This window comes from Scyliorhinus canicula, chromosome 4 (genome assembly GCF_902713615.1).
Source record: "Scyliorhinus canicula chromosome 4, sScyCan1.1, whole genome shotgun sequence".
NCBI classification, from domain to species: Eukaryota; Metazoa; Chordata; class Chondrichthyes; order Carcharhiniformes; family Scyliorhinidae; genus Scyliorhinus; species Scyliorhinus canicula.
Genome location: NC_052149.1, coordinates 200,562,981 through 200,589,436, shown reverse-complemented (window position 1 = coordinate 200,589,436; position 26,456 = coordinate 200,562,981). Strand labels below are relative to the sequence as shown.

The 26,456-nt window shown below is 45.6% G+C and overlaps 1 protein-coding gene across 12 annotated transcripts in view; it reads left to right on the top strand.

Annotated features, from left to right (window-relative positions):
* The window catches only part of jade2 (jade family PHD finger 2), a 204,093-nt gene that overhangs the window by 147,845 nt on the left and 29,792 nt on the right, over window positions 1-26,456 (top strand). For 11 of the 12 annotated variants that reach the window (XM_038795873.1, XM_038795874.1, XM_038795872.1 and 8 more), the window contains one exon: window positions 3,808-3,925. In XM_038795873.1, coding sequence (XP_038651801.1) covers window positions 3,808-3,925 — 118 coding nt within the window. Of the gene's footprint in view, window positions 1-3,807; window positions 3,926-21,054; window positions 21,078-26,456 lie in introns of those variants that run through there. The other variant, XM_038795880.1, reaches the window with a different exon arrangement.

Genomic DNA, 26,456 nt, shown 5'->3' with positions numbered 1-26,456 from the left:
GCGCCAGGGTCCCAGGTTCGATTCCATGCTGGGTCACTGTCTGTACGGAGTCTGCACGTTCTCCCCGTCTGTGCGTGGGTTTCCTCCGGGTGCTCCGGTTTCCTCCCACCGTCCAAAGACGTGCAGGTTAGGTGGATTGGCCATGATAAATTGCCGTTAGTGTCCAAAAAGGTTAAGAGGGGTTATGGCGATATGGTGGAAGTGAGGGCTTTAATGGGTCGGTGCAGACTCGATAGGCCGAATGGCCTCCTTCTGCACTGTATGTTCTATGTTCTACCTTGGGAAAGTGGAACTAACCCATGCTCCACAACACAAGTGAAAACTGCTTTGGAAATCATCTAAATTCCTGGCTTTGAGCAATTCTTTTGACCCCAGTGTTCAAAAACACACATGGTGTAAAATGGCACAGAGCCACACGGAACAAAAAAATGATCCGGTTTCAGCGTGTCCGTTATGCTGCGTCATTCTTTGAGTTAATGCCTTAACGATTAGGCAAAGCAACGCAAGAGAAGGAATGAAAAGTAATCAAATCCTGCACTCTGGATCCCACTACCTCCTTGGACATCCTGCCCAATGTATCCAAAGATCTGTGGGTCAAACATTAGTCTGTTCGGCCAAGTGAAGACCCATGACATAAACTCAGAACCCTGAGTAGAAATTATCCTCGAATTGAGGAACAGCCAATGACGTGTCTTTCCACTCAGCCATTAGATTGTTGGCTGAGACCACACTCAGGAATGAGTTCCTTCTAGCCCTGCTCTTGACTTTTTCCCCCCAGATTTTGGGGATTAAAATGAGGGGGAAAATTTGACTTGGTTCTTGTAACATTCTAAATTGAGAATTCACACCATGGGAAATTTGTACAAACTACCTCATGCCCACTGCAGAAATTATTTTCTATGAGCACATGACATAAAATCATTAAAATAATATGGGAGAGATGGTGCTGTAGTGCAATGTCACTGGACAGGCAATCCATAGGCAGGGATGATGCTATGGGTGCATGGGTTCATGTCCCACCACTGCAGCTGTGGTATGGCCAGGAGAAGAGGAATCATCAAAACAGGCTTTATTGCTGGTGATGGGTTTTCTCCAAAAACTGAGGTCAGCGCCTGGAGGCAGTCACTCAAAGTTACTACTCAGCCAAATGGGGATATGGGAGCACAGTGGAAGCTGGAAGTAACTGTGGTTTCTTTGCTAGATGGAGCGCAATTCTGTGGAGAGTGCAATGGGTGATAAGGATAAAATGGGAACACGCATTTCTGTTAAAAGTATAAGTTTCTTACAGAAATAAAATAGTTTTTAATAAAATTGAGAAAGGACGTACTGGCGCTGGAGGGTGTGCAGAGGAGATTCACTAGGTTAATCCCAGAGCTGAAGGGGTTGGATTATGAGGAGAGGTTGAGTAGACTGGGACTGTACTCGTTGGAATTTAGAAGGATGAGGGGGGATCTTATAGAAACATTTAAAATTATGAAGGGAATAGATAGGATAGATGCGGGCAGGTTGTTTCCACTGGCGGGTGACAGCAGAACTAGGGGGCATAGCCTCAAAATAAGGGGAAGTAGATTTAGAACTGAGTTTAGGAGGAACTTCTTCACCCAAAGGGTTGTGAATCTATGGAATTCCTTGCCCAGTGAAGCAGTTGAGGCTCCTTCATTACATGTTTTTAAGGTAAAGATAGATAGTTTTTTGAAGAATAAAGGGATTAAGGGTTATGGTGTTCGGGCCGGAAAGTGGAGCTGAGTCCACAAAAGATCAGCCATGATCTCATTGAATGGCGGAGCAGGCTCGAGGGGCCAGATGGCCTACTCCTGCTCCTAGTTCTTATGTTCTTATGTTCTTAGTCAACTGTGCTTTTAATCATTTGTTACAGTAAAAGTTTTCAAACATGTCATTCTTTTACCTATTAACTGGAAGTTTGAATTTCTTATTAAAAAGGTGTTGCCTCTATGAGATCGCAGCAGCAGGAATATTTGAGTAAAAGCACAGTAATATTCACAGCACTAGCCACCAGAGTTACGGTTATCTTTAATATTCTCATTACTGACCACAAGAATTAACATCCTCTTTAACTGTCACACCACTTACCACCAGAGTTAATACTCATGTCACTGACCAGCAGTTACTGCCTCCTTTTAACATTCACACCAATGACCAAGGAAAATATAATTTCCTTGCTCAGATTGGTACCATTAAAAAAACAAGAGTTTGCAATTTCGCAATAATGTCAGGCATTTATAAATCTTCCAGTTCTGAAATTATTGTGTTATTGAATTACTGATGATTATGATGGCAGAACAGGTTTTATTTTTATTACACATGCTGCTTATTTATAGCAGTGTTGTTGCAATTGTTATTAAACAGCTGTATGCTTTTAGAGAGAGTGTCAAATCTTTCTTAAACATTGAGCACGGCTTTATAGTAGATGCCAAATTGAGACCGCACGTGGCTATTTTAATACTTTGTGAGTTATTTCCTTTTCTTCTTCCTCTCCTCCAAAACTTAATTTTGCTATCACACAACTTTGCCAGTCAAGGGGCAGGCATGGAAATCGGCTTCTACTTGTACCAGTGCAATAGCAGGAGGCAAGGAGCAGTGGGATATATTCTGGCACATGAACCCCCCCCCCCCCCCCCCCCCCCCCCCGGGGCCTACTTTCCTGCGCGGCAGGCCCCTGAACACCGACGCCATGTTGAGTCGGGGCCTGAAAATCCTGGAACTCCCTTCCCAGTAGCACTGTGGTGTCCCCTACACCACATGAACTGCCGTTTTTCAAAAAGAAGGCGACCTTCTCAAGGGAAATCAGGAATGGGCAATGAAGGATGGCCTTTCCAATGATGCTCACATCCTAGGAACAATGAAGGATGGCCTTTCCAATGATGCTCACATTCTATGAACACATTTTTTTTGGAAAAGTTTTCAAGTACCTGTGACTTGTCTGACTGGTAATTCTGTTGTCTGTGGGACAGGTGATGTGAAGTTCCTACCACACCTGCCCTTGTGAAAACTTGTTGGGACAATGTGAGGGAGCTTTATGATCATTTGATTTGCGGTGTAGCTGACCAATGAATTCCTGTTGTTGTCACTACATGCTCAACATAATGAAGTGTAATTCTTCCAATGAATGAACACAAAATTCACCAGCATAAACCAAGATACAAGTTCCCTCAAATCACCCGAAAGTCCCGGAAAACAAGAAAAAACTGTTTGTGAGGGCTTTAATGGCGATGGTTATTTATGAAGTTTTTGCTTTTCTGTCCATTTAACATTGATTAAGTCAGTCCATTCCCAATTACTCCCTATATCTACACTCCAAAATAGTTCTCGCAACTGGCAGAACAACATCAGTGTTTACATAAGAAATGAACACAGTAAGAAGTCTTACGACACCAGGTTAAAGTCCAACAGGTTTGTTTCAAATCACTAGCTTTCAGAGCACTGCTCCTTCCACAGTTCCACCTGATGTTGTACCTGGTTAACCTGGTGTTGTAAGACTTCTTACTGTGCTCACCCCAGCCCGACGCCGGCATCTCCACATCGTTAAGAAATGAAGTCAGGTTGTAGGCCAGTCAGGAATTTTCGCCTGATGAAATTGTCCGAACCATTTCAGAAATTCTATCAGTTTTCCTCTATGACCATTTCTGCTGATTTTTGAGAGGTGTTGGGGTCTGTTAGGTATTTATTAATATGGAATCAAGTTGACTGCTGTAATCTGCCTTCTATGTTACAATGTGAGTTAATGCTATTTTGATGTATTACAGTGTGAAGTGTTCAAAAAGGGTAATAATGTGCTTGTTTTAACAGGTTAGAAATCTGTGCTACATGGTGACACGGAGAGAGAAAATGAAACAATCTGTCTGTAGGCTCCAAGAGCAAATATTTCACCACCAAACCAAAATGATCGAGGAAAATCTGCATAGAGGTAGGGCTCTGCTTATCCCAAGTAATTTTATTCCATTGTAATCAATTTTCCAGGCCTTAATCTTCTCCCTCAGCATCAAACAGAAAAGGTTCTAATCATTGGATAGTGTGTGAAAAAGGCGAAATGTTACTTACCCAATATTTTTTCCCATTGACTTCAATTATGTATTTTTGAAATGTAGTCACTGCCATCATGTAGGCAAACTGAGCAGTTATTTTGCACACAACAAGGTCTCACAAACAGCATTAAGATTACCAGAAAAAGGGGCAGCACGGTTGTGCAGTGGGTTAGCCCTGCTGCCTCACGGCGCCGAGGTCCCAGGTTCGATGCTGGCTCTGGGTCACTGTCCGTGTGGAGTTTGCACATTCTCCCCATGTTTGCATGGGTTTCGCCCCAACCCAAAGATGTGCAGGGTAGGTGAATTGGCCACGCTAAATTGCCCCTTAATTAGAAAAAATAATTAGTTACTCTAAATTTATAAAGAAAAAAAAAATTACCAGAAAATGTTAGTCAAGGGATAGATATTGGCCAAGACATCAAAATAACCATTCATTTCATATTCCCCCTTTGAGTATTTCCATGGAATCTATTGGTTTGAATCCGCTCTCTGGCATAGATGTGTAAGTGGGACCACAGGGTCTTGGCTGACATATGGGTATGCTATATCTTTTTCTTTGGTCAAGTTAAGCACGTGTTGTTACTCTCCAAATATTTTTCCAAGCCTCGGGTAGCATGTAACATGAAGTGGTGCTGTGATGCCCATCATAGTGCTTCTTAATGTTGCATGGGAACAATTACATCCATCAATAAGAAATTTTAGTTGTGGATTGCAACTCTGACTCCCTCATTACGATTTTGTTTAAAACTGAGGTGAAATCATTGTAGTCGAAATGGGAGCGTGGGTACTGATCAAACAGTGGTTTAATGGAGTGCCCCTTGTCAACGCGGTGGGATGAGCATTGCAAACAACTGAACCTTACATGCCAGCAGCCCTGCTGCAATGAAGAACTGAATCTGCATTCATGCCTTCTTTTAATGGACACTCACAATGTGAGTAAACTCAAGGATGTAAGTTCAAATGAGATGTGCTGCTGAAAACAGAATGATAGTAACAGCATACAGTTGGACAAGGTTGCAGGTTGAATTTCCTTGTCATTTTTTATTTTGAAATGAGATATTCCTCCCAGTGGACTACTCGCTCATCCTCAGATTTATCAACTCCAGGGACTGCAGTGCCACAAGGATTGATCGAATCATAGATAAATAAAACTGTATAACACTGTGTCACATTCACACGATGAATTACTTTTGAAGTGCGGTACAGGTAAGCGCTGCAGCTATTTCATTGCAGCTATGTCCCAGGCAGTAGGTTTGTCTTCATGGTATTGGCTTTGGATTGAATGTTGACCAAGATAATTCCTGCTTTTCAATGGATGTGGATTTAGGAGTCCAAGTACAGAAATCAGGTTTTAAAAATTAAATGGCTCAAGGAATCTTTAACTCAGGAGCCTGGAGAATAAAAAGGCAGATGTTAGGCGACAGCAGCACAGACCTCTGTTGAGAACCCCTCTCCAATTGTATTCAGTTCTGAACATTCTACCTGAGGAAGGACATATTGGCCTGGCAGTGAATGCTGTCCAGATTCACCAGAGTTGTGGCTAAAAGGGTTAAGTTATGTGGGCAAGTTACATAGACTTATATTTGTTTTGATACAGAAGATTAAAGGGTGTTCTAATTGGGGTGTTTAAGATGATATTGGATCGGGCAAATAGAGAGAAACTGTTTCCTCTGGTTGAATGGTGCATTGTCAGAAATAAAATTGAGCTCGGCCCTTATAGAGAACATAGAGAAATACAGCACAGAACAAATCATAGATCATAGAATTTTGGACACTAAGGGGGAGCGATGAAGCACTTCTTGCCAAAAATGGAAGTGGAAATGGGAAACCCCCTCCACCCCGTGAAAACAAAATGCTGCTGAGACTAGGTTCATTGAAAATTTCGAAACTGAGAGAGATAGGGTATTGAGGGTTAGCAAAACAAGGTCAGGTAGCTGAGATTAAGATTCAGATCAGCCATGGCTAATTGAATCCTGTTGTGGGCAGGCGTGAGGAGCTGATGGCCTACTTCTGTTCATATGGATTATTAACATCTGCCAGAACTGACCAGGAGAACCTTGGTTTATGTCCCGTCAGACGCATGACGTCCCTGGCAATCCTGGGCTTTTGTTCCACTTTCCTGCACTTCTGTCAGCCTCGGTTACGAGCTCAAACCCTGATTTGGCAATCTTCTGACTAGTCAAGCTATGTTAAACCAACATGTGGGCGACATGGTGGCACGGTGGTTAGCACTGCTACCTCACAGCGCCAAGGACTTGGGTTCAATTCCGGCCTTGGGTGACTATGGCCGCAATCTACCGGCCGCATCTCGCCGGACGTGAAAACGAGAGAGCCGTTTAGATAGCAGGAGAGACCAAAATCGGGAACCACATCAGACGCTAATCGGTTTCCAATCTAACCGGCCTGCTCCCATACCGGATCCCGTCACGACGTGGCAAGAAACCAATAAGACCAATCTCTGTCCATTACTAATGGGAAGGACCCTCTATCGAACGGCCTCCTGTGATGGGCAGCACAGTAGCATTGTGGATAGCACAATCGCTTCACAGCTCCAGGGCCCCAGGTTCAATTCCGGCTTGGGTCAATGTCTGTGCGGAGTCTGCACATCCTCCCCGTGTGTGCGTGGGTTTCCTCCGGGTGCTCCGGTTTCCTCCCACAGTCCAAAGATGTGCAGGTTAGGTGGATTGGCCATGATAAATTGCCCTTAGTGTCCAAAATTGCTCTTGGGGTGGGGTTACTGGGTTATGGGGATAGGGTGGAGGTGTTGACCTTGGGTAGGGTACTCTTTCCAAGAGCCGGTGCAGACTCGATGGGCTGAATGGCCTCCTTCTGCACTGTAAATTCTATGAAATTTATGATCTAACTACCTCCCCAACGAGCGTTCATGCGGGCGCTGTTCAATACACCTGTTTAAAAACATGAAACTAGTGAACTAGCTGCTGTGGGGATCAGAGGAGGTGAGTAGCCATTTTCAAAATCGGGCAGTCAGCCTGAGGCGGCTGAGGGGCATGGGGTTGCTCGGGCTTGGTCAGGGGGTGGACATCCATTGTTGGGGGAGTTACCCCCAGATTGAGGGAGCACAGCACCCACGGGTCTGCCATGCCACCCCTCTCGCATCGTTTATACCCAGAACTGGGACAGCTCCAGCTGCTGCCTGTCCATCCCACTGAACACCCCCGTGACAGAGCCCTGTCCATGGTAATATGGTGATGGTCACTTTAACTCCCAGTCACCATGGCGGCTGCTGGCTGCACAGCTGAAGGCTATTGCTAATGGAGACGATGGCCCAAGGTGTACAGGCGTCGCTGCTCCTTTGAACATATGACAGACAACATGTGCCGCAGGAGGTTCCGTCTCAACAAGGGAATGGTGCAGCACCTGTGCCATGTCCTCGCAAACTTAACACTACGTGGAGGATACCTGCACCTCGTGGCTACCAAGATCATCGCAGCCCTGAACTTCTATGCCTCAGGATCATTGAAGTGGGGACTTGTGCAGCATGTCCCAACCAACAGTCCACAAGTGCATCCATGAGGTCACAGGTGCCCTGTTTGCCCAGTCAGCCGACTATATAAACTTTGACCTGGATCAAGCCCATCAAGATGCCCAGGCAGCAGAATTCTCTGTCATCGCTGGGATGTCCAAATTCAAGGGGTAATAAATGGCATGTCGCCTTACATGCACCAGGCAGTCTAGTAGCGTCTTCATCAACAGGAAGGGGTTCCACTCCCTGAATATCCAACTTGTGTGCGAATACCACCTGAAGATCATGCACATGTGCGCACACTTCCCAGGGTGCGTGCACGGCAACTATATCCTGGTGCAGTCAGAGGTACCCGGCATCTTCAAGGGACACTCCAGGGTGATTGGCTGGCTCTTGAGGATAAGGGAATAAGACCTGGCTAATTACATCAGTACAGAGGCTGGTGACCAATGCAGAGACGAGGCCCATGTGGCCACCCGGGCTGTCAATGAGTGGTGCATCGGACTCCTCAAGATGTGATTCCGATGACTGCTCTGGTGGTGCACTGCAGGACACACACACACAACCCCCAGAGGTTCATGCGCATTGTGGTGGTCTGCTGTGCCCTCCACAACCTGGGACAGTAGCGACATGCAGGAGATGGAGGAAGAGGAATATGCGGCCATCTCCAAGAAGGAGGATAAGGAGGAGCCGGAACAGGAGTGCGAGCCCAGGGAGGTTCCCGCGGGACCAGCCGGGAGGTGAAGGACAGGCTCCGGCGGCGAGAGTCCAGCATGCTCAGAGGACCAGAGAGGCTGTCTTCTCCCTCTTCACAAAGGACGTGGGTTTGTCCATCATCTCTCCCTCTCTCCCCTTCTTGCCTCTCTCCCCTCCCCCAGTTGTGTTTCCCCCCCCCACCCAAGCCATTCCCCCAAAGCTCACAGTACCCCCTCAAGCCCCCTCCCCGAATATCGCCACACCCATCCATTGCCCTCAGCTCCCGCCCTCTCCAATCGCCCTGTCTCTACCCTCACAGGGCCTGTCTTACATCGCTCTAGTGTGATGGGCCTGTGTCGGCACTGTCAGCGGGTCAATATACCGGTGCAGGGGAGTGGTGATAACCCCCCGTGAGCTGAGCTCTGGTGCTCCTCAATCTGTGCCAATGACTGACTCCTGTCTGTTGATTGCACGCTCACACCCATCAGCTGCACATGGCATGCCTTGGCGGGGTGGGTGGGGGGGGGGGGGTGGAGGCGGGCAGCAGCATGTAGATGGGAACATGGGAAGAAGACAGCTCTCGCAGCTGGGAACGTGGTGGGGGTGGGGGGGGCTGGAATGAAGGGCTACCGGGGGTGGGGGGCAGGCTGGCCCATAGTGTGGTATAAGGGACATGCTTCACATGTCTCGGGTGTAACGTTCCTTAATGGTGTACAATCGTGACCAGTTCGTGATGGTACCCCCGCGCCCCCCGGCGGCAGGGCCCCATCAGACTTGGCAGTGACACATGCCTTGCCGTGCCACCATGTTCTGCATGCTGACCCCGAGACGTGCCTTTGTTAGGGAGTGGAGGTCATTGAGCTTCTTGCGGCAATTGGTCGTAGTCCTCCTGGTGACACTCCTCGAGCTGACGGCTGCTGCTACTGCCTATCAGGCAGCACTGGCTGACCTGTGGCTGACCCTCCGGCCCCCTCAGGGGAACAGGGTATCCTGTCTGGACTTCACCAACTCTTATCAGTCTAGCCAGGTTGGCATTTCCGAATCCTGGAGCTGGTCTGTGCGGTGGCATGGCTGCGTGCTGCCTGGGCGTTGCTCTGCAGGATCGGTTTAAATGCTCGTTAGAGGGAAGCTGCCGGGTCCGGTCCCGGCAAATCATCAAGTGTCCTAATTAACATTAGACACTGGTGACGGCCTCATCAGGTCAGCCATTGGAAAACACACGACGACTCCCAATCGCTATCACGCTTGAAACAAATTTGGTTTGATTGAGCCCTATCTGTGTGAAATTTGCTCTTTCTCCCCGTGTCTGCATGGGTTACCTCCGGTTGCTCCGGTTTCCTCCCATAGTCAAAAGATGTGCAGGTTGGTTGGATCGGCCATGATAAAATTCCCTCTTCGTATCCAGGATGGGTTTATTAGGTGAGGTTACGGGGATAAGGCAGGAGAGTGGACCTAGGTAGGGTGCTCTTTCAGTGGGTCGGTGCAGACTCGATGGGCTGAATGACCTCTTTCAGCATTGTAGAGATTCTATTCCAAGAAAATTAACAAGCTGTTCATTTCATTGCTATACTTAGGATAGTGTTGGAAAATGGTCCACATGTCAGTCAAATGTGTGCAACATTTTGAGCCATTCCAGTGTGATACAATGCAATATCAATGGAAGAATTATTATAATGTTCAATTTGCCACAATGGGACAAAACGGTAGTTTAAATATTGTGAAAGCTTCAAGGATGACCAAGCCAGATTCACTTAAGACATTCTTTTATCACTCACAGGCGCTCATTTTAGCCATGAATGTCAGATTAGAGGTTGTGATATCCTTACTCCTCTGCTAGTTTCTCAGTAATGAGTAAGACCATGTCGATTATTTGCAATGTTTTGTCAGCTGGATTGTTGTTCATCAGCAGACACTGGCTAGTTTGGAGAGCATTGCTGGCAAGATCAGCGGCCGCCGCCGCCCAAGACACCACTCTTTCTGTGTCAGCCCAGACAGCAACTTGTCGCCCACATAATGAATGTGCACATCACAGCCAAATCCTCATCCTCTTCATTTCCATACAACAGCAACTAGTTAGATTTATGTAGCACCTTTAAGTTTGCAAAACGTCCGAAGGAAGGGAAAGTTTGACACCAAGCCGCATCAATTATTAAGGCATCTGACCAAAAGCTTGGACTACGAGGTTTGCATTAAGGAACATCTTAAAGGAGGAGAGCTGGGCAGAGAGGTTGATGAGGGGAATTCCAGAGCTGAGGCACTTTCAGCTAACTCAGCACAGATTGAAAATTGGTCTGTTGGGCTGGAACATCGGTCATCATGTTTACTATTTGCCTTTGAAGATACATTTCCAGATTTCACAGGACATTTCAGTTTGGGGATAGAAAAGGTAAAACACTGCAGTTAGTTACATTTCAGATCTGTCAGCAGTAAAATTCTGGGATTCAATACTGCACATAACCATCTTTACTTGCATTACTGTGGCACACTCATTCTTTATTCAGGGAATCCCCCTATTTTTGTTTTATGCTAAGTTTCTGCACCTGGGTTTTTTTTCATAAGTTCTCACAGCATTTTGAATCCTTCCTGGAACAGCTAAAGACAACAACACTGCACTGACCTTTTAATGTGACTGTCCGAATGGTTCGGATCTTCCTTTACCATTAGGTGAAATGTCCTGTTTGCAGAAGTCAATTTGAAGAGGTGCACAGTCAGTCGTTAATGGAAGAATCAGAATACTTCAAGTAAAAGTTGCTAGCCAGATGACTCTGCCAACAAAGGAAAAAGACAGAATCATAAAATAGAAAAAATTGCATTTATACAATGCTTTTCGCGACCACATGACGTGTCAAAGTGTTTTGCAGCCAATAATGTACTTCTGAAGTACAGTTAATGTTGTGATTTAGCAAATGTGATGGCCAATTTCTGCGTAGCACACTCCAGAAAACAGCAATGTGATAATGGCCAGCTAAACTACTTGTGTGATTTTGATTGAGGGATAAATATTGGGCACTGGGGATAGCTCCCCTAGTCTTCTTCAGAATTGTAATGTGGGATGTTTTACATCCAACTGAAAGGACAGACGGATCAGTTTAGAACCTCAGCCGATAAACTTCTGGCAGTACAACAGCACTCCCTCACTATTGCACTGGCGCGTCAGACTTAATGCTCAGGACCTGGAGTGAAATTTGAACCCAGAATCCTGCAACTCAGAGGGAAGAACACATGAAGCCACTGCTGACACAGAAACAAGTGAAGTGCTCAATAATTTATGAACAGCACAGGCAGTCTCATTAACTGCAGAACATTGCTCAGATTGGTAAACAAAGGGGTACCCCCGACACTCACCACAAGTTTCACTTCCTTGCGACAAAAGTTATTTAGAAAAATGGAACAGAACTTGAGTGGGGTAGGTAGGTTTGAGACGGAAGGCAAGTCTGGGACGGCAGCTTCAAGGTTGGTTTTGTGCACTAAGTGTTGCCAAATGCACATAGTACATAATTCAGTGTTTTACCTGTTGCCTTGTTACGAAACCTAAAGCCAGCTGTGGTTTGGTTGAGTATTTTCATGCTTTTGCAGTAATTTGCCAGTGTTTGTGGAAGGATTTTCTTTGTGCAGCTGGTGTTCTGTATTCATTCGGATTTCTCTTTGCAGAAGGTGGAAAGGAATTGTTCAATAGGAAATATTCATCAATTACTTCCATTGGCTAAATTTTTCCTTCCTCTTCCCCGCCCCCCTCCCCCCCGGCTAGTTCAACTAGATCAGTAGTTTGATTGAAGGAGCAAGGGATAAAAGAAGAGATTCTTTAAGATGCCTTCTGTTGCTCGTTCTGGGTGAGTGTGCTTTACACTCAATTTGGCTCTGTTTTATTCCTTAGCTCTAGAGTCGCCAGGTATCGTTAAGATACCGCCACAAGATTCAAGTTCAAGTTCAGACCAATAACTCAATACACCAGTTAGTTCAAACAAGACATGTTTATTATAATACAGTTATCTACTACTTATGTATATAAAACTAAGAGACTAGGCTATTCCTACCACTAACAGGCCAATACTTATCTGGAATCAGGGAACAATGGCCTCTTGCTTTGTCCTGGATCCGCAGGCTTCCAGTTGGTGTGGACTAAAGGGGTCAGGAGTGTCTACTCTTGTAGCATGCGTTGTATGACACTTACTTGATGGCAGCTGCTGACCAGGCCTCTCCTTCTCAAGGTTCTTCTACGGCAAAGGTGTTCTGTTGGGAGGGCCGGCTGGTCAAGAAGAACGAATCAGTCCTGGGACCTGACTTTTATAGGTCCCAGGGGCTTCGCTTCCTTCTGGGCGAACCCTCTCTAAACCTGCAATCGATTGGGTCTCTTCCGAATCGATTGATTTGAATTTCCCCAATAACGGGGCTGTTCCTCGATCACCGGGCGGTTCCTTACACCTTATTGGTGTCCTTTGTCTTAGACTCTACTGGCGCCGGAATGTCTGACCTTCCATAGAATGTTTCAATTGCAGTTAACTGTTATGTCCATTGTGCCTGGGAATCACCGTGAATCGCTCACTTAATATGCGCAGCTCGTTAGTTACAATTCTGTCCAGTTTCTGTAGCAGCTAGAACACAGGGGATTCTGCAAACTGCTTGTTTCTTTGCCAATGTCCATTTTACCCTGTAATCTTTGCGTTCTTCCATTTTGTGTGAGGAAGTGGCCAACCCAGGTGGCTACACTTCATATTTGACTTTCGCGTTGGCCCACATTTTCGATGGTCTATGATGCTGCTGTCAAGACAAGGGAGGTGACTTTAACAATATAAATGCAGGGATACTTCACTCCTCATTGATCTAAATTACAAAGTGTCAGGTGCAAAAGCACTTTTTTTGTTCACACCACTATACGTTGCATTGTGCTTGAAAGATCATTGAAAATATATTGCTGAAAACAAGTGTGATGGTGAACATCAAACTCTGAGACATTCTGTGCAGTTGACAAATGGTGACTTGCTCGCTGAATGACCAATAACTGATCAAATAGTGCAAGATTATGGAATTATACTCTACAGTTTATCATAAAAACAGCCTGCATTGTGTAATAGCACAGTTGGTGCAAGTTACATTAAAAAATGACAACAGTAGACAGATTGATACAACCAAACATGATTTTAGCCTCATCATGTTACCAGACAATCTGACTGAAGAAGTGACACTGTTGAGGGATACACTGCCTCTCTATTTTGACAGAACAGCTTTTTGAGAAAACTCTATTCTGTGGCCCGGCTGGCTTAAAAGATGCTTTTCAAATACCCGCAATTATCTACTTTGCTAGTAACATTGTTTACAGGTTCAAACATCATCTTTGAAGACGTTCAGTGACTAAGCTGTAGTGATGTTCAGGCACCATATCCCAATCAGGACATGGCTGTTTTATCCTAGATTATTGGGTGGTGGGTGACAGTAAGAGAGACGGATGTTATACTCTTATATTGCCCACAACGCTGCCATTATCTTAAAATTGCAGGTGACTCCACAACACATAGCTGTGAAATGACGTAGTTTTATGTAATGTCTTTCACAAATTCAAGACATCCCAAAGTACATTTTGGAGTGCAGTAATTATTTTAATGTAGGGAAATTTGGTAGTCCAATAGTACACAAAGATCCCAAAACCAGCAATGCAATAAATGGGCAGATAACTTGTTACAGTGATGTTGGGTAAGGGATAAATATTGGCCAGGGCACTAGGTGGCCCCTCCTCTTGCCCTTGTGTGAAAAGTGCTGTGGCATTCTTTTCACGGGCAGCACGGTGGCAGAGTGGCTAGCATTGTGGCTTCACAGCGCTAGGGTCCCAGGTTCGATTCCCCGCTGGGTCATTGTGCGGAGTCTGCACGTTCTCCCCGTATCTGCGTGGGTTTCCTCTGGGTGCTCTGGTTTCCTCCCACAGTCCAAAGACGTGCAGGTTAGGTGGATTGGCCATGCTAAATTGCCCTTAGTGTCCAAAAAGGTTAGGAAGGATTATAGGGGGCAGCACGGTGGCCTAGTGGTTAGCACAACCGCCTCACGGCGTTGAGGTCCCAGGTTCGATCCCGGCTCTGGGTCACTGTCCGTGTGGAGTTTGCACATTCTCCCCATGTCTGCGTGGGTTTCGCCCCCACAACCCAAAAATGTGCAGAGTAGGTGGATTGGCCACGCTAAATTGCCCCTTAATTGGAAAAAATAATTGGGTAATCTAAATTTTTTTTTTTTTTAAAAAGGAAGGATTATAGGGTTACAGGGATAGGGTGGAAGTGAGGGCTTTGGGTCGGGGCAGACTCGAAGGGCTGATGGTCTACTGCCACTGTATATTCTATGTTCTGCCAACTCGAGATGGCAGATAAGGCCTTATCAAAGACTAATGTGGGAGAAGTGGGGTTATGCTTGTGGGGTATTAGTGTCAGTACTGAGGAAAGATGGGGCTGTACCATTGGGAACGGTCTACATCTGAACTGTGCTGGGACCAGTGTTCTTGCAAACTGCATAACTAGGAAAGTAGAGAGGGCTTTAAACTAAATAGAAGAGAGAATGCTTCTGGAGAGGGCATATGTCGGCTTACAAAGCAAAAGGATATGGCAACATTGCAAGGCAGCTATTTAGGTAATGATAGCCAGAGTATGACAGGAAGGGACAGAGTATACAGACATTTTAAAAAATGCAGCAACTAGATCAAAGGGGGGAAAATATGGAACAAAGGCAAAATTAATGGCTCTTTATGCACATAGTACTCGGCACAAAATAAATGAATTAACGTCACAAATTGAGGTTAATCGGTAGCCATTATAGAGATGTGGTTACAAGGAGATCATAACTGGAACTAAATATTCAGGGGAATGTGACTTCTTGTAAGGACAAGCAGGAAGGAAAGGATGGTGGGGTAGTTTTGTTTGTACGAGATGGAATAAAAACAATAGCAAGAAATGATATTGGTTCGGAAGGTGTAGAATCCATATGAGTGGAGGTAAGAAATAACAAAATGAAGACGACATTGCTGGGAGTAGTCTATAGGCTTCCTAACAGTAGCTATATTGTAGGACAGAGAATAGATCAGGAGACAATGGGGGCATGTAAATAAGGCAGTGTGTTAATGTGATTTTAATTTTCATGCGTATTGGGAAAATCAAATTACAGAAGCAGCCATGAGAAAGAATTCATACAGTGTATTCAAAACTGTTTCCAGGAACAAAATGTTGTGGACGCAACCAGAGATCAGGCTATTATGCATCTGGGAATGTGTAATGCGGCAGGTTCAACCAACATTCTCACAGTTAAAGATCCCTTAGGAAATAGTAACCATAACACAGTAGAATTCAGCATTCAGTTTGAGAGGAACTTGGGTCAGAAACAATTGTGCCAAACGTAAATCAGGGTAATTACAAAAGAGTGAGGGCATAATTGGCTGAAGTGGACTGGGAAAGGAGTTTAGTTGAAAACTCAGTTGATCAGCGATGGCAGATGAAAATAGTGCATGACTCACAACCCAGTGAGGGAGAAGGATTCCAGGAAGGGGTTAAACCAAACATTTTAAACCAAGGAAGTTAAGGTTAGTGTGGCAAAGATTCGTGGTAAGACAGAGGATTGGGAACATTTTGAAAACCAACAAAAGGGAATCAAAAAAATGAGGGAGAAGATAAACTATATGGATAAACTAGCAAGTCATATAAAAATGGACAGTGTGAGTTTCTTTAAACATATAAAAGGAGGGCCAAAGTGCATATGGACCCCTTAGAGAATGAAACTGGAGAAATAATAATGGGGAACCAGGAAATGGCAGAGGAGTTAAATAAACACTTTGCATCAGTCTTCAAGGTATTCCAAAAATACTGAATAATAAAGGGGCAAAATGGGGGGAAAGAAATAAATAAAATAACCAGAGTAAAAGTACTGGGAAACTAATGGGGCTAAAGGCTGGTACGTCTCCTGGACCTGATGGATTGCATCGTAGGATATTAAAGGAAGTAGCAACAGAGATAGACCATAGAACAATACAGCACAGTACAGACCCTTCAGCCCACAATGTTGTGCCGACCATTTATCCTAATCTAAGATCAACTTAACCTACACCCCTTCAATTTACTGCTGTCCATGTGCCTGTCTAAGAGTCGCTTAAATGTCCCTCATGACTCTGACTCCACCATCTCTGCTGGCAGTGCATTCCACATACCCACCACTCTCTGTGTAAAGAACCTACCTCTGACATTTCCCCTATACCGTCCTCCAATCACCTTAAAATCATGTCCCCTTGTGACAGCCATTTCCACCCTGGGAAAAAGTTTCTGACTATCCACTCTATCCATGCCTCTCATCATCTTGTACACCTCTATCAAGTAACCTCTCTGCCTTCTTCGCTCCAGTGAGAAAAGCCCAAGCTCCCTCAACCTTTCTTCATAAGACATGCCCTCTAGACCAGGCAGCATCCTGGTAAATCTCCTCTGTACCCTCTCCAAAGCATCCACATCCTTCCTATAATGAGGCGACCAGAACTGGACACAATATTCCAAGTGTGGTCTAACTAGAGTTTTATAAAGCTGCTGCAAAACCTCGCGGCTCTTAAACTCAATCCCCCGTTAATAAAAACCAACACACCATACGCCTGCTTAACAACCCTATCAACCTGGGTGGCAACTTTGAGGGCTCTATGTACATGGACCCCAAGATCCCTCTGTTCCTCCACACTTCCAAGAATCCTGCCTTTAACACTGTATTCAGCATTAAAATTCAACCTTCCAAAATGAATCACTTCACATTTATCAAGGTTGAACTCCATCTGCCACTTCTCAGCCCAGCTCTGCATCCTGTCAATGTCCTGCTGTAACCTGCAACAACCCTCAACACTATCTACAACTCCTCAAGATAGTGGGTGTACTGGTAGTGATCTTCCTATAATCCTTAAATTCTGGAAATGTGTCAGAGGATTGGAAAACCTCCAAAACTTATTCAAAAAGGGAGTCAAAAACGGGTAATTCTAAGCCAGTTAGCTTAACATCTATCATTGGGGAAATGTTAAAGTCCATTATAAAGGATGTAATACCAGAGCATTTAGAAATACATAATATAATCAAGCAGAGTCAGCATGGCTTCATAAAGGGGAAATCATGCCTGACAAGTTTATTAGAATTCTTTGAGGTAGTAATGAGAATGATAGATAAAAGGGAACCAATAGATGTAATATACTTGGATGTCCAAAAAGTGTTCAGTAAGGTATCACACAAAAGGCTGTTTCATACAATAAGGGCCCATGGTGTAGTATATCAGCGTGGATAGAGGATTAGCTAACTAATAGAAGACAGTGAGTTGGTATAAGAGGGCCATTTTCAGGATGTCAACCTGTAACTAGTGGAATGCCACAGGGATCGGTGCTGGGGCCACAGTTATTTACAATATGTATTAATGGCTTGGACAAAGGAAGTCAATGTACTATTGTCAAGTTTGCGGATGGGGCAGCACGGTAGCACAGTGGTTAGCACAGTTGCTTCACTGCTCCAGGGTCCCAAGTTCAATTCCCGGCTTGGGTCACTGTCTGTGCGGAGCCTGCACGTTCTCCCCGTTTCTGTGTGGGTTTCCTCCGGGTGCTCTTGTTTCCTCCCACAGTCCAACGATGTGCAGGTTAGGTGGATTGGCCATGCCAAATTGCCCTTGGTGTCCAGAAATGTTATTGTGGTTACAGGGTTATAGAATAGAATAGAACAGTACAGCACAGAACAGGCCCTTCGGCCCTCGATGTTGTGCCGAGCAATGATCACCCTACTCAAACCCACGTATCCACCCTATACCCGTAACCCAACAACCCCCCCCCCCCCCCCCCCCCCCCGGATTCTCCCCTACCCGGCGGGGCGGGGGATCCCAGCGTGTCGGAGTGGCATAAACCACTCCGGCGTCGGGCCGCCTCAAAGGGGCCAAGCCCTCATATTGAGGGGCTAGGCCCGCGCCGGAGTGGTTCCAACTCCGCCGGCTGGTGTGAACGGCCTTTGGCGCCACGCCAGCCGGGGCCAAAAGGACTTTGCCGGCCGGGGTAAGTCCACGCATGCGCTGGTGCGTCAGCGGCTGCTGACGTCATACCGGCGCATGCGAAGGGGAGGGAGTCTCGTCCGCCTCCGCCATGGTAAAGGCCATGGTGGGAGCGGAAGAAAAAGAGTGCCCCCACGGCACAGGCCCGCCCGCCGATTGGTGGGCCCCGATCACAGGCCAGGCCACCGTGGGGGCACCCCCCCCCCCCCAGGGTCAGATCGCTCGGAGCCCGCCCGCGCCGCCAATCCCACCAGTCAGGTGGGTGGTTTAAACCACGCCGGCAGGAGAGGCCTGTCAGCCGCGGGACTTCGGCCCATCGCGGGCCAGAGAATCGCCGCGGGGGGCCCGCCGACCGGCGCAGCGCGATTCCCACCCCTGCCGAATCTCAGGGGGCGGAGAATTCGGGACAGGGCGGGGGCGAGATTGACGCCGGCCCCGGGCGATTCTCTGACCCCCGAGATGACAGGACTGCAGTGGACCGTCCTGCAGTGCTGCACTGGCTCTATTATGTGCTTAAGTTGCCTAATTGGCTAGATTTTAAACCCCCATTTTTTTTACTCTGAACCTAGCGTGCTACTACTGACTGACATGATGTTGATATCTATGAACCACTGCCCATAGCTTTGATTTGTGTTTACTTGTGAAGCTATATGTTTTGTGTCTCTTCTCTGTTCAAAATATTAGCAGCCCTGTGTATACACTATGTCTGTAATATGCAGGGGAGAGCTAAATAGAAACTCCAGCTGTGTGAAATGGGGGTTCCTGCTTAAATGTACCATATCACCGCATGCTGCTGAAAGCATTGAATGCGTTAACTCCAATTTTGTGTTGTTGTGTACGTGCCAGATCATAGATGGAAAATTTTGGATGACGTCACGTACTTCCTGTGATTGCTGTACAATTCCAGTTGTACATTTTCTTACAACAGGGTTGAGGCTAATTGCAAAGAGTGACGTGGGGCCATCTAATCTTGTTCTACGTGGGTGTTTGTTATTTTTAAGTTTCCCTTATCCGCGTTTTGAACTCCACACAGTGGACACCAGACAGCTTGATAATGTTTATAGTTCACAAGCAAGATTGACCACATACTAGTCAAGCTGGTGAGCAAACTCAGAATTATGCGAAGCAGCTGGTTGTGCAATCTTCTGCTTGTTTTGAATTAATTCATAACTTGAAATTTGTGCTCACTATAAGCTTTGTGTTGACTAACTTCTACAGGCAGTGATGTGAATTAGCAGCGAGGAGGTTGGGTTTTAAGTATTAGGGTGCCATTTCCCCGTGGTTTGGCGGGAGCGCGTAGGTGCCCGGTGTGGGGGGTTAGAGTGTACATAATGCTGAGCTACAGCATCAGCTAAAAAATTAATTGTGGTAGCAGTGCTGAATAAGTGTAAGGTGGAAGCAGACCTCGAGGCAGACCTTAGCAATGAGCTGCCCTTTGGGAAGAGGAATGGTGATAGTAGGGTAGAGGAAGCAGGTGCCTTGGAGATTAGAGCGACACCCCCTAACGGGAAGCTAGTTTGCGGAACAGCTTTGGGAATCCACGGGTCAGGTGATTGTAGCTACTGAGAATCAAAACTTTTCCTGCAGCGATGAAATTAGATTGAACGTCAGCCTTTGACTAAGCAAAATCCTGTTAGTTCCCAGCGAGCAAAGAATAAACACTGGAAGTAAAACTGGGCTGCCCTTGCAGTATTAATTAAGTAAATTTGGAATACATTTGTACTATGTAACTATTACGTTGTCATCAACACCCATCTGGTTCATGACTGTCCTTTAGGGAAGGAAATTTATCATCATTATCTGGTCTGCCTAATATGAGACTCCCAACAATAATAACAACCACAATACCTTAGATAACATATTTAAAATAATGTAACATCCCAAGGAACTTCACAAGAGTATTATAAAGCAAAGTATGATCCACTCATCCACATAAGGTCAACCATATCAGGTCAGACAACCAAAAGCTTTGTCAGTTTTAAGAAGAGCAAAGAACGAGGCAGAGAGATGTCGAGATGGAATTCCAAAGCTTGAGGCCGAGACAACTGAAGACACGTCCACCAATGGTGGAGCAGTTAAAACTGAGGATGCACAAGAGGCAAATTTATTTGAGCACAGATATCTTGGGAGGGCTCTGGGGCGAGATGAGTTTACAAAAGTAAGGAAGGATGAGTCCATTGAGGGATTTGAAAACAAGGGTGAGAATTGTAATATCAAGGTGTTGCTTTACCAGGAGCTAATGTAGGCCGGCGAGTACAGGGGTGATAGGGACTTAATGCGACTTAACACACAGGCTGGTGAGTTGTGGGTTGCCTTAAATTTACAAAAGGTCAAATGTGGGCAACCAGCCAGGAATATGTTTGAATAGTCAAATCTAGAGGTAACAAAGGCTTGAATGAAGATTTCAGCAGCAGATGCGTTGCAATGGGAATAAGGTCAGGCTATGTTACATAGGTGGAAATGGGTGGTCTTCGCAATGATATAAAACTCTCAGAAATGTAGTTGGCTGTCCTCTGAAATGGTCTAGCTAGTTTCACCGAACTGCTTTGGAATTGGTCACTGTTGGAGTTTCTTCACCATAAGGACTGCATCAGCTCAAGGAAGAGGCTCACTTCAATTTCTCAAATGGCAATTAGGGATGGGCTGGTGTTGCCGGTGAATGAATAAAAATATTGCCCTGTAGTGGCTGCTTTCAGGACAGCATTGACAGGGTAGGTGATGCAAGAGGACAAAAGAAAATGGAAGGAGTGAAAATGTTTTAAACCGCTGAGGGCAAAACATTCTAAAATTTGTTTCAGTTTTTCATTTATTTTTCAGATGTATAATTTATATGTCTGAAATCAAGTGACAGTGCTGTGCCCTTTTCATCCTTGCCATCTTGCTGTACCTTCCATTGCCTGACCAGAGTTCATGAGTACCTGAAAGATAATGACAAGGAGGTAAGACTATGGTGAGGGAGAGGAAGTAAAAGGTATGTGATTTTACTCCATCCGCAAAATTGTGGGATGAGGGGGAGCTGGATTATGAATGTTGCCATTTTCAAGAGTTTCAGTCCAGCTGCTGAACATGGCTTCAACAATATTGTTCTAATTTAGTGAGCACTGCCCCCCCCCCCCCCCCCCCCAACAACCCCAGAAGCTTAAATCACACAGGAATGCCTGTCCCCTGGCTAAGCCCCTGCTGCCTCCAGTTGTGCACTACCTTGTCCTGCAAGAGAGTTGGAAGTGTGCTGTTGAGTGTTGTGCAATCTGTTTGGCTGTTGTGGTTGGCAGAATTGAATAGTTGTCAGTTTGTGCAAGCTGTGAGAGGCTTGACAAAGTGGCAAGTGTGTCAGGATGAGGTGCAGTATGAACGTTTTGGTAAGGATAATTAAAGGGCCTGAAAGGTTACAGTTCCCAGCCATGCTTAAAAAGTCTGGTCGCCAGTACTTGACCCCCCCAACCCCCATCTCTCCGCCTCTCTTGTCGCCCACTTTATCATGAACAAGTGTAATTGGAGGATACTCTAATTTAACTGATCTATGGGTGGAGACCCCTGTGTTGAGAGGATTTGTTGGACAGATGTAAAAGATTGAGGGGACCTGGGCAAAAATATTGTAGTTCTGCACGTGATTCACTTGCAGTCAAAGTTTCACACTATTCTAATCCATTTGATTGATGTGCTCCCAGATGCACTGTAATGTGGGTGCAGATGCAGAAGAAACTCCCAAGACATAAACAATAGAAGAACTAGAGAAACAAAGTGAGCCCTGAGATGTAGTGTAAGAATTTTTTAAAAAAATATTTTAATAGATTTTTACCTATTAATTTCTAACTTTGGTAATGAAAGTTCATAATTAGGCCTGGTGTTATCAAGATGTTCTTGAAGGGCTCTGCGATGCATGGGAATGTTGCATTAAGCCTGTGTTTAGCTGCATACTGATGTCATTTTGTTGATGCATCAGTATAAGGGAAGCATCAGACAAAGTTGATTTTGAAATTGGCACTGTTAATTTTCTTTTTGTTGCCAAACTTGTGCTGCCTCCAGCCTCCATTTTATTTATTTATTTTTTAAATTTAGAGTACCCAATTCATCTTTTTACAATTAAGGGGCAATTTAGCGTGGCCAATCCACCTAGCTTGCACATTTTTGGGTTGTGGGGGCGAAACCCATGCAAACACGGGGAGAATGTGCAAACTCCACACGGACAGTGATCCAGAGCCGGGATCGAACCTGGGACCTCTGCACCGTGAGGCCACAGTGCCACCGGGAGATTAGTTGAAGTGCTAAGTGGACAGAGATCTGTCGTAGCCAATTTTCACCCATATTTTTGAATTGATTACCATTACCTTGGTATTTCTGAATGCTAATCCCAGCACCTTGGAACTTTAGTGTTTTAAATTTGGTCATCCATCTCCGATGTTGCCTGGTTGTGTGAACGTGGACCTTGCGCACAGTTAATTGCTTTAATATTAATGGCATGGTGGAAACTAATGTTAGATCCAGTCATAGGCTGGCATGTCCATTGGATCGTGCCATTCGCGTTACGCAGAAAATAATACACAAGGGTAGCATCTCTGATTGATTTCGCTTGATAAATAGTAACCAGTTAGAAATATGGGAACAGATTTATTACAACGTGGCCTCTTATTTTGCACCTAATTTGCCACTTATCTCTTTATGAGTCACTGGATGAATTAGTCAGTTTCCCAGTTCCATCGTTTTAATGAGGCCCCAGTAATATAATTTAGCCACCGATGCAATTTCAGGGGAAAAGCTCTGAATCAAAAACCTTGCCGCCATATAAAATAGGCATCCTGGCTTAGTTGGGATGTACTGTAGGTGGAAATGCATTTAAAGGGACCTAATTGCTTCATGGTTTGTCAACCAGGTTTTTAAGCTTTTTCTTGGGGGGGGGGGGGGGGGGCGGTTTGTTCAATTTCTCCTCAGCACTAGATGCTAAAGAGGTTTTTATTTCAAGTGTTTTAACACCCCCATTCTTTGGGCATCTGCAATATTGCCACAGTGGGGATGCCCCCAAGGCATTTCCCCTTTTACAGGAATAAGTGTAGGGAGGAGCAACATAGAGATATCAACCCATAACAGGCTACAGAGACGGACTATCTCCATCTGGCATGCTACATTGCTGTTTTATGAGGACCTTATCCTAAAACAATCAAACAAGCCTGTCCTTCTCAATGTCATCTCTGATAACCACCTTTACTTGGTTCATCATTCAAAGGACCTGTACCTGGTGTTTACTTATCTGTTCTTATCCTAAAGGCCATTATTAAATATTCCTTCAATTGCCCATCCTCCAGAATGGTCTGATAGCACCATCACTGACTGAGCTGACCGAGATATGAAGGTCATTGCTGCCATGCTTGGCTTGCAGCAGCTAGTGAGGAAACAAACACAAGGGGAAAACTTGACCTTGGCCTCACAGGTCTACTTGTCTCAGGCCCATCTGTCTGGTAGGAGTGATCATCACATTGTCTTGTGGAGATGAAGTCCTGTCTTTAAGCTGAGAACACCCATGTCATATATGGCACAACCACCATTATTAATTAGATATATGCAGAACAGATCCAGCAGCTCAGAACTGGGCATTGACAAGGTACTGGATTGGGCCATCGATAGCAGCAGAGTTTATTCAAACACAAACTGTCACCTCATGGCCTGTCATATCTCTCACTCTATCATTACCATCACGTCAGTTGACCAATCCTGGTTCGGTGCAGGGGAGCATGCCAAGAGCAGCAGAAGGCATTCCTAAAATTAGTTTCTAACCTACTGAAGCTGATGTGGAGGCTCTAAGAGCAGCACCTCTACCCTCAATAATGATGGAACCCAGCACTTGAGTCCAGTAGACAAGGTTGGAGCATTTGGAACTATCTTCAGTCAAGTGCTCGGTCAGTGAGCCATCTCAGCTTCCTCCTGAGGTTCCGAGCATCATAGGAACTGGCTTTTATGAAAAATGAAAATCACTTATTGTCACGAGTAGACTTCAATGAAGTTACTGTGAAAAGCCTCTAGTCGCCACATTCCGGCGCCTGTTCGGGGAGGCTGTTAGCCAACAAGATTCACTCCATGTGGTTTCAAGAAATGGCTGAGTGCACTGATACAGTAAAGGCTATTGTGCCTGATAGTATTCTGGCTGTAGTGCTGGGGTCCTGCTCTAGAGCTATCTGTGCCCCAACCGCCAAGCTGTTCCAGTACAGCTACAGCACTGGCATCTACCCAGCATTGTTAAAATCATCCAGCTATGTCCTGTTCACAAAAGGAAGGACAACTCCGATTCTGCCAATTGGCATTCCATCAGCCTACTCCCAATCATCAACAAAGTGAAGGAGGAGGTCATTACTGGTGCTCATAAAACAACACTTACCAATAACTTCACCGATGTTTAGTTTGGGCATAACTCATTGCTGCCCAACGATCTTCAGCTGCTTTATCAATGACCTTCCATCCATCATAAGGTCAAAAGTGGGGATATTGTTGATATTTGCACACTGTTCAGTTCCATTTGCAACTCACAAGGTAGTGAAACAGTGCAGGCGTGCAAGCAGCAAGACCTGGACAACATCCAGGTTTTGGCTGATAAGTGTTAAATAACATTCCTGTGCAAAACTGTGAGGAAATTACTATCTCCAACTCGGGAAAGTCCCCCCATGAATGCATTACCATTGTCAAAAATGCCACTATGGACACCCTCCCGGGGGGGGAGATCATTCACCAGAAACTGAACTATACTAGCCACATAAACACTGGCTACAAAAGCAGGTCAGAGGCTGGGAATTCCATGGTGAGTAACTCACCTGACTCCCCAAAGCCTGTCCACCATCTGCAGGTACCACTCAGGAGTGTGGTGGAATAAATTACACTTTCCTGGAAGGGTTCAGCTCCAATTACACTCAAGAAGCTCAATGCCATCCATGATAAAGCAGTCCACTTGATCGGCACCCCATCCACCACCTTAAGCATTCACTCCCCCACCACCAATGCCCAGTGGCAGCAATATCCACCATCTACAAGATGCACGGCACCAACTTTCCAGGACTTTTTCAACAGCATTTTCATACCTATGACCTCTATCTCTTTATTATGGGCTGCACGGTAGCACAGTGGTTAGCACTGATGCTTCACAGCACCAGGGACCCGGGTTCAATTCCTGGCTTGGGTCATTGTCTGTGTGGAGTCAGCACGTTCTCCCCGTGTCTGCGTGGGCTTCCTCTGGTTTCCTCCCAAAAGTCCCGAAAGACGTGCTTGTCAGGTGAATTGGACATTCTGAATTCTCCCTCAGTGTACCCGAACAGGCGCTGGAGTGTGGCGACTAGGGGGTTTTCACAGTAACTTCATTGCAGCGTTAATGTAAGCCTACTTGTGACACTACTAAAGATTATTATTATTATTAGAAGCTGCTGAACACACCGGGCATATGGGAACAGAGTGTTACAAATTCCCTTCAGAGTTATGCAACATCCTGACTTGGATCTATTCACCATTCCTTCACCTTGGTTTGGTCAAAATCCTGCATCGCCCTCCCTGGCCACTCTTGAGTGCACCTGCAGCACATGGCCGGCAGCGGTTCAAGATGGTGGATCACCTTTCCTGAGGAGAAACATTTTTACACAGAAAGTGGTTAGATCTGGAATGCACTGCTTAAAAGGGCAGTGGAGGTAGATTCAATTGTGGCTTTCTTTTTTAAAAATAAATTTAGAGTACCCAATTCATTCTTCCCAATTAAGGGACAATTTAGCGTGGTCAATCCACCTAACCTGCACATCTTTGGGTTGTGGGGGCGAAACCCACGCAAACACGGGGAGAATGTGCAAACTCCACACGGACAGTGATCCAGAGCCGGAATCGAACCTGGGACCTCGTTGCCGTGTGGCAGGAGTGCTACACACTGCGCCACCGTGCTGCCCCCCAATCGTGGCCTTTATAAGGGAATTGGATAAGCGTCTGTAGGAAAGGTTTCCAGGGCAATGGGGAAAGAGCGGGAAAGGACTAGCTGAATTTTTCCTGCAGAGAGCGGTAAATACTGGCCTTGCCATTGACGCCCACATCCATGGATGAATATGAAAAATAAGTGTGATTAAATAAGACAGCAAGTGTCAGCAGGCCACTGAGGGAATTCATGCGGAGCCTCATCCTGTCCTCACTAACTGAGCATCTCCACTAAGGATCGTGAAAGTGGTTAGAAGAAGGACTGTTGACCGACTCCCCCAACCCCGTGA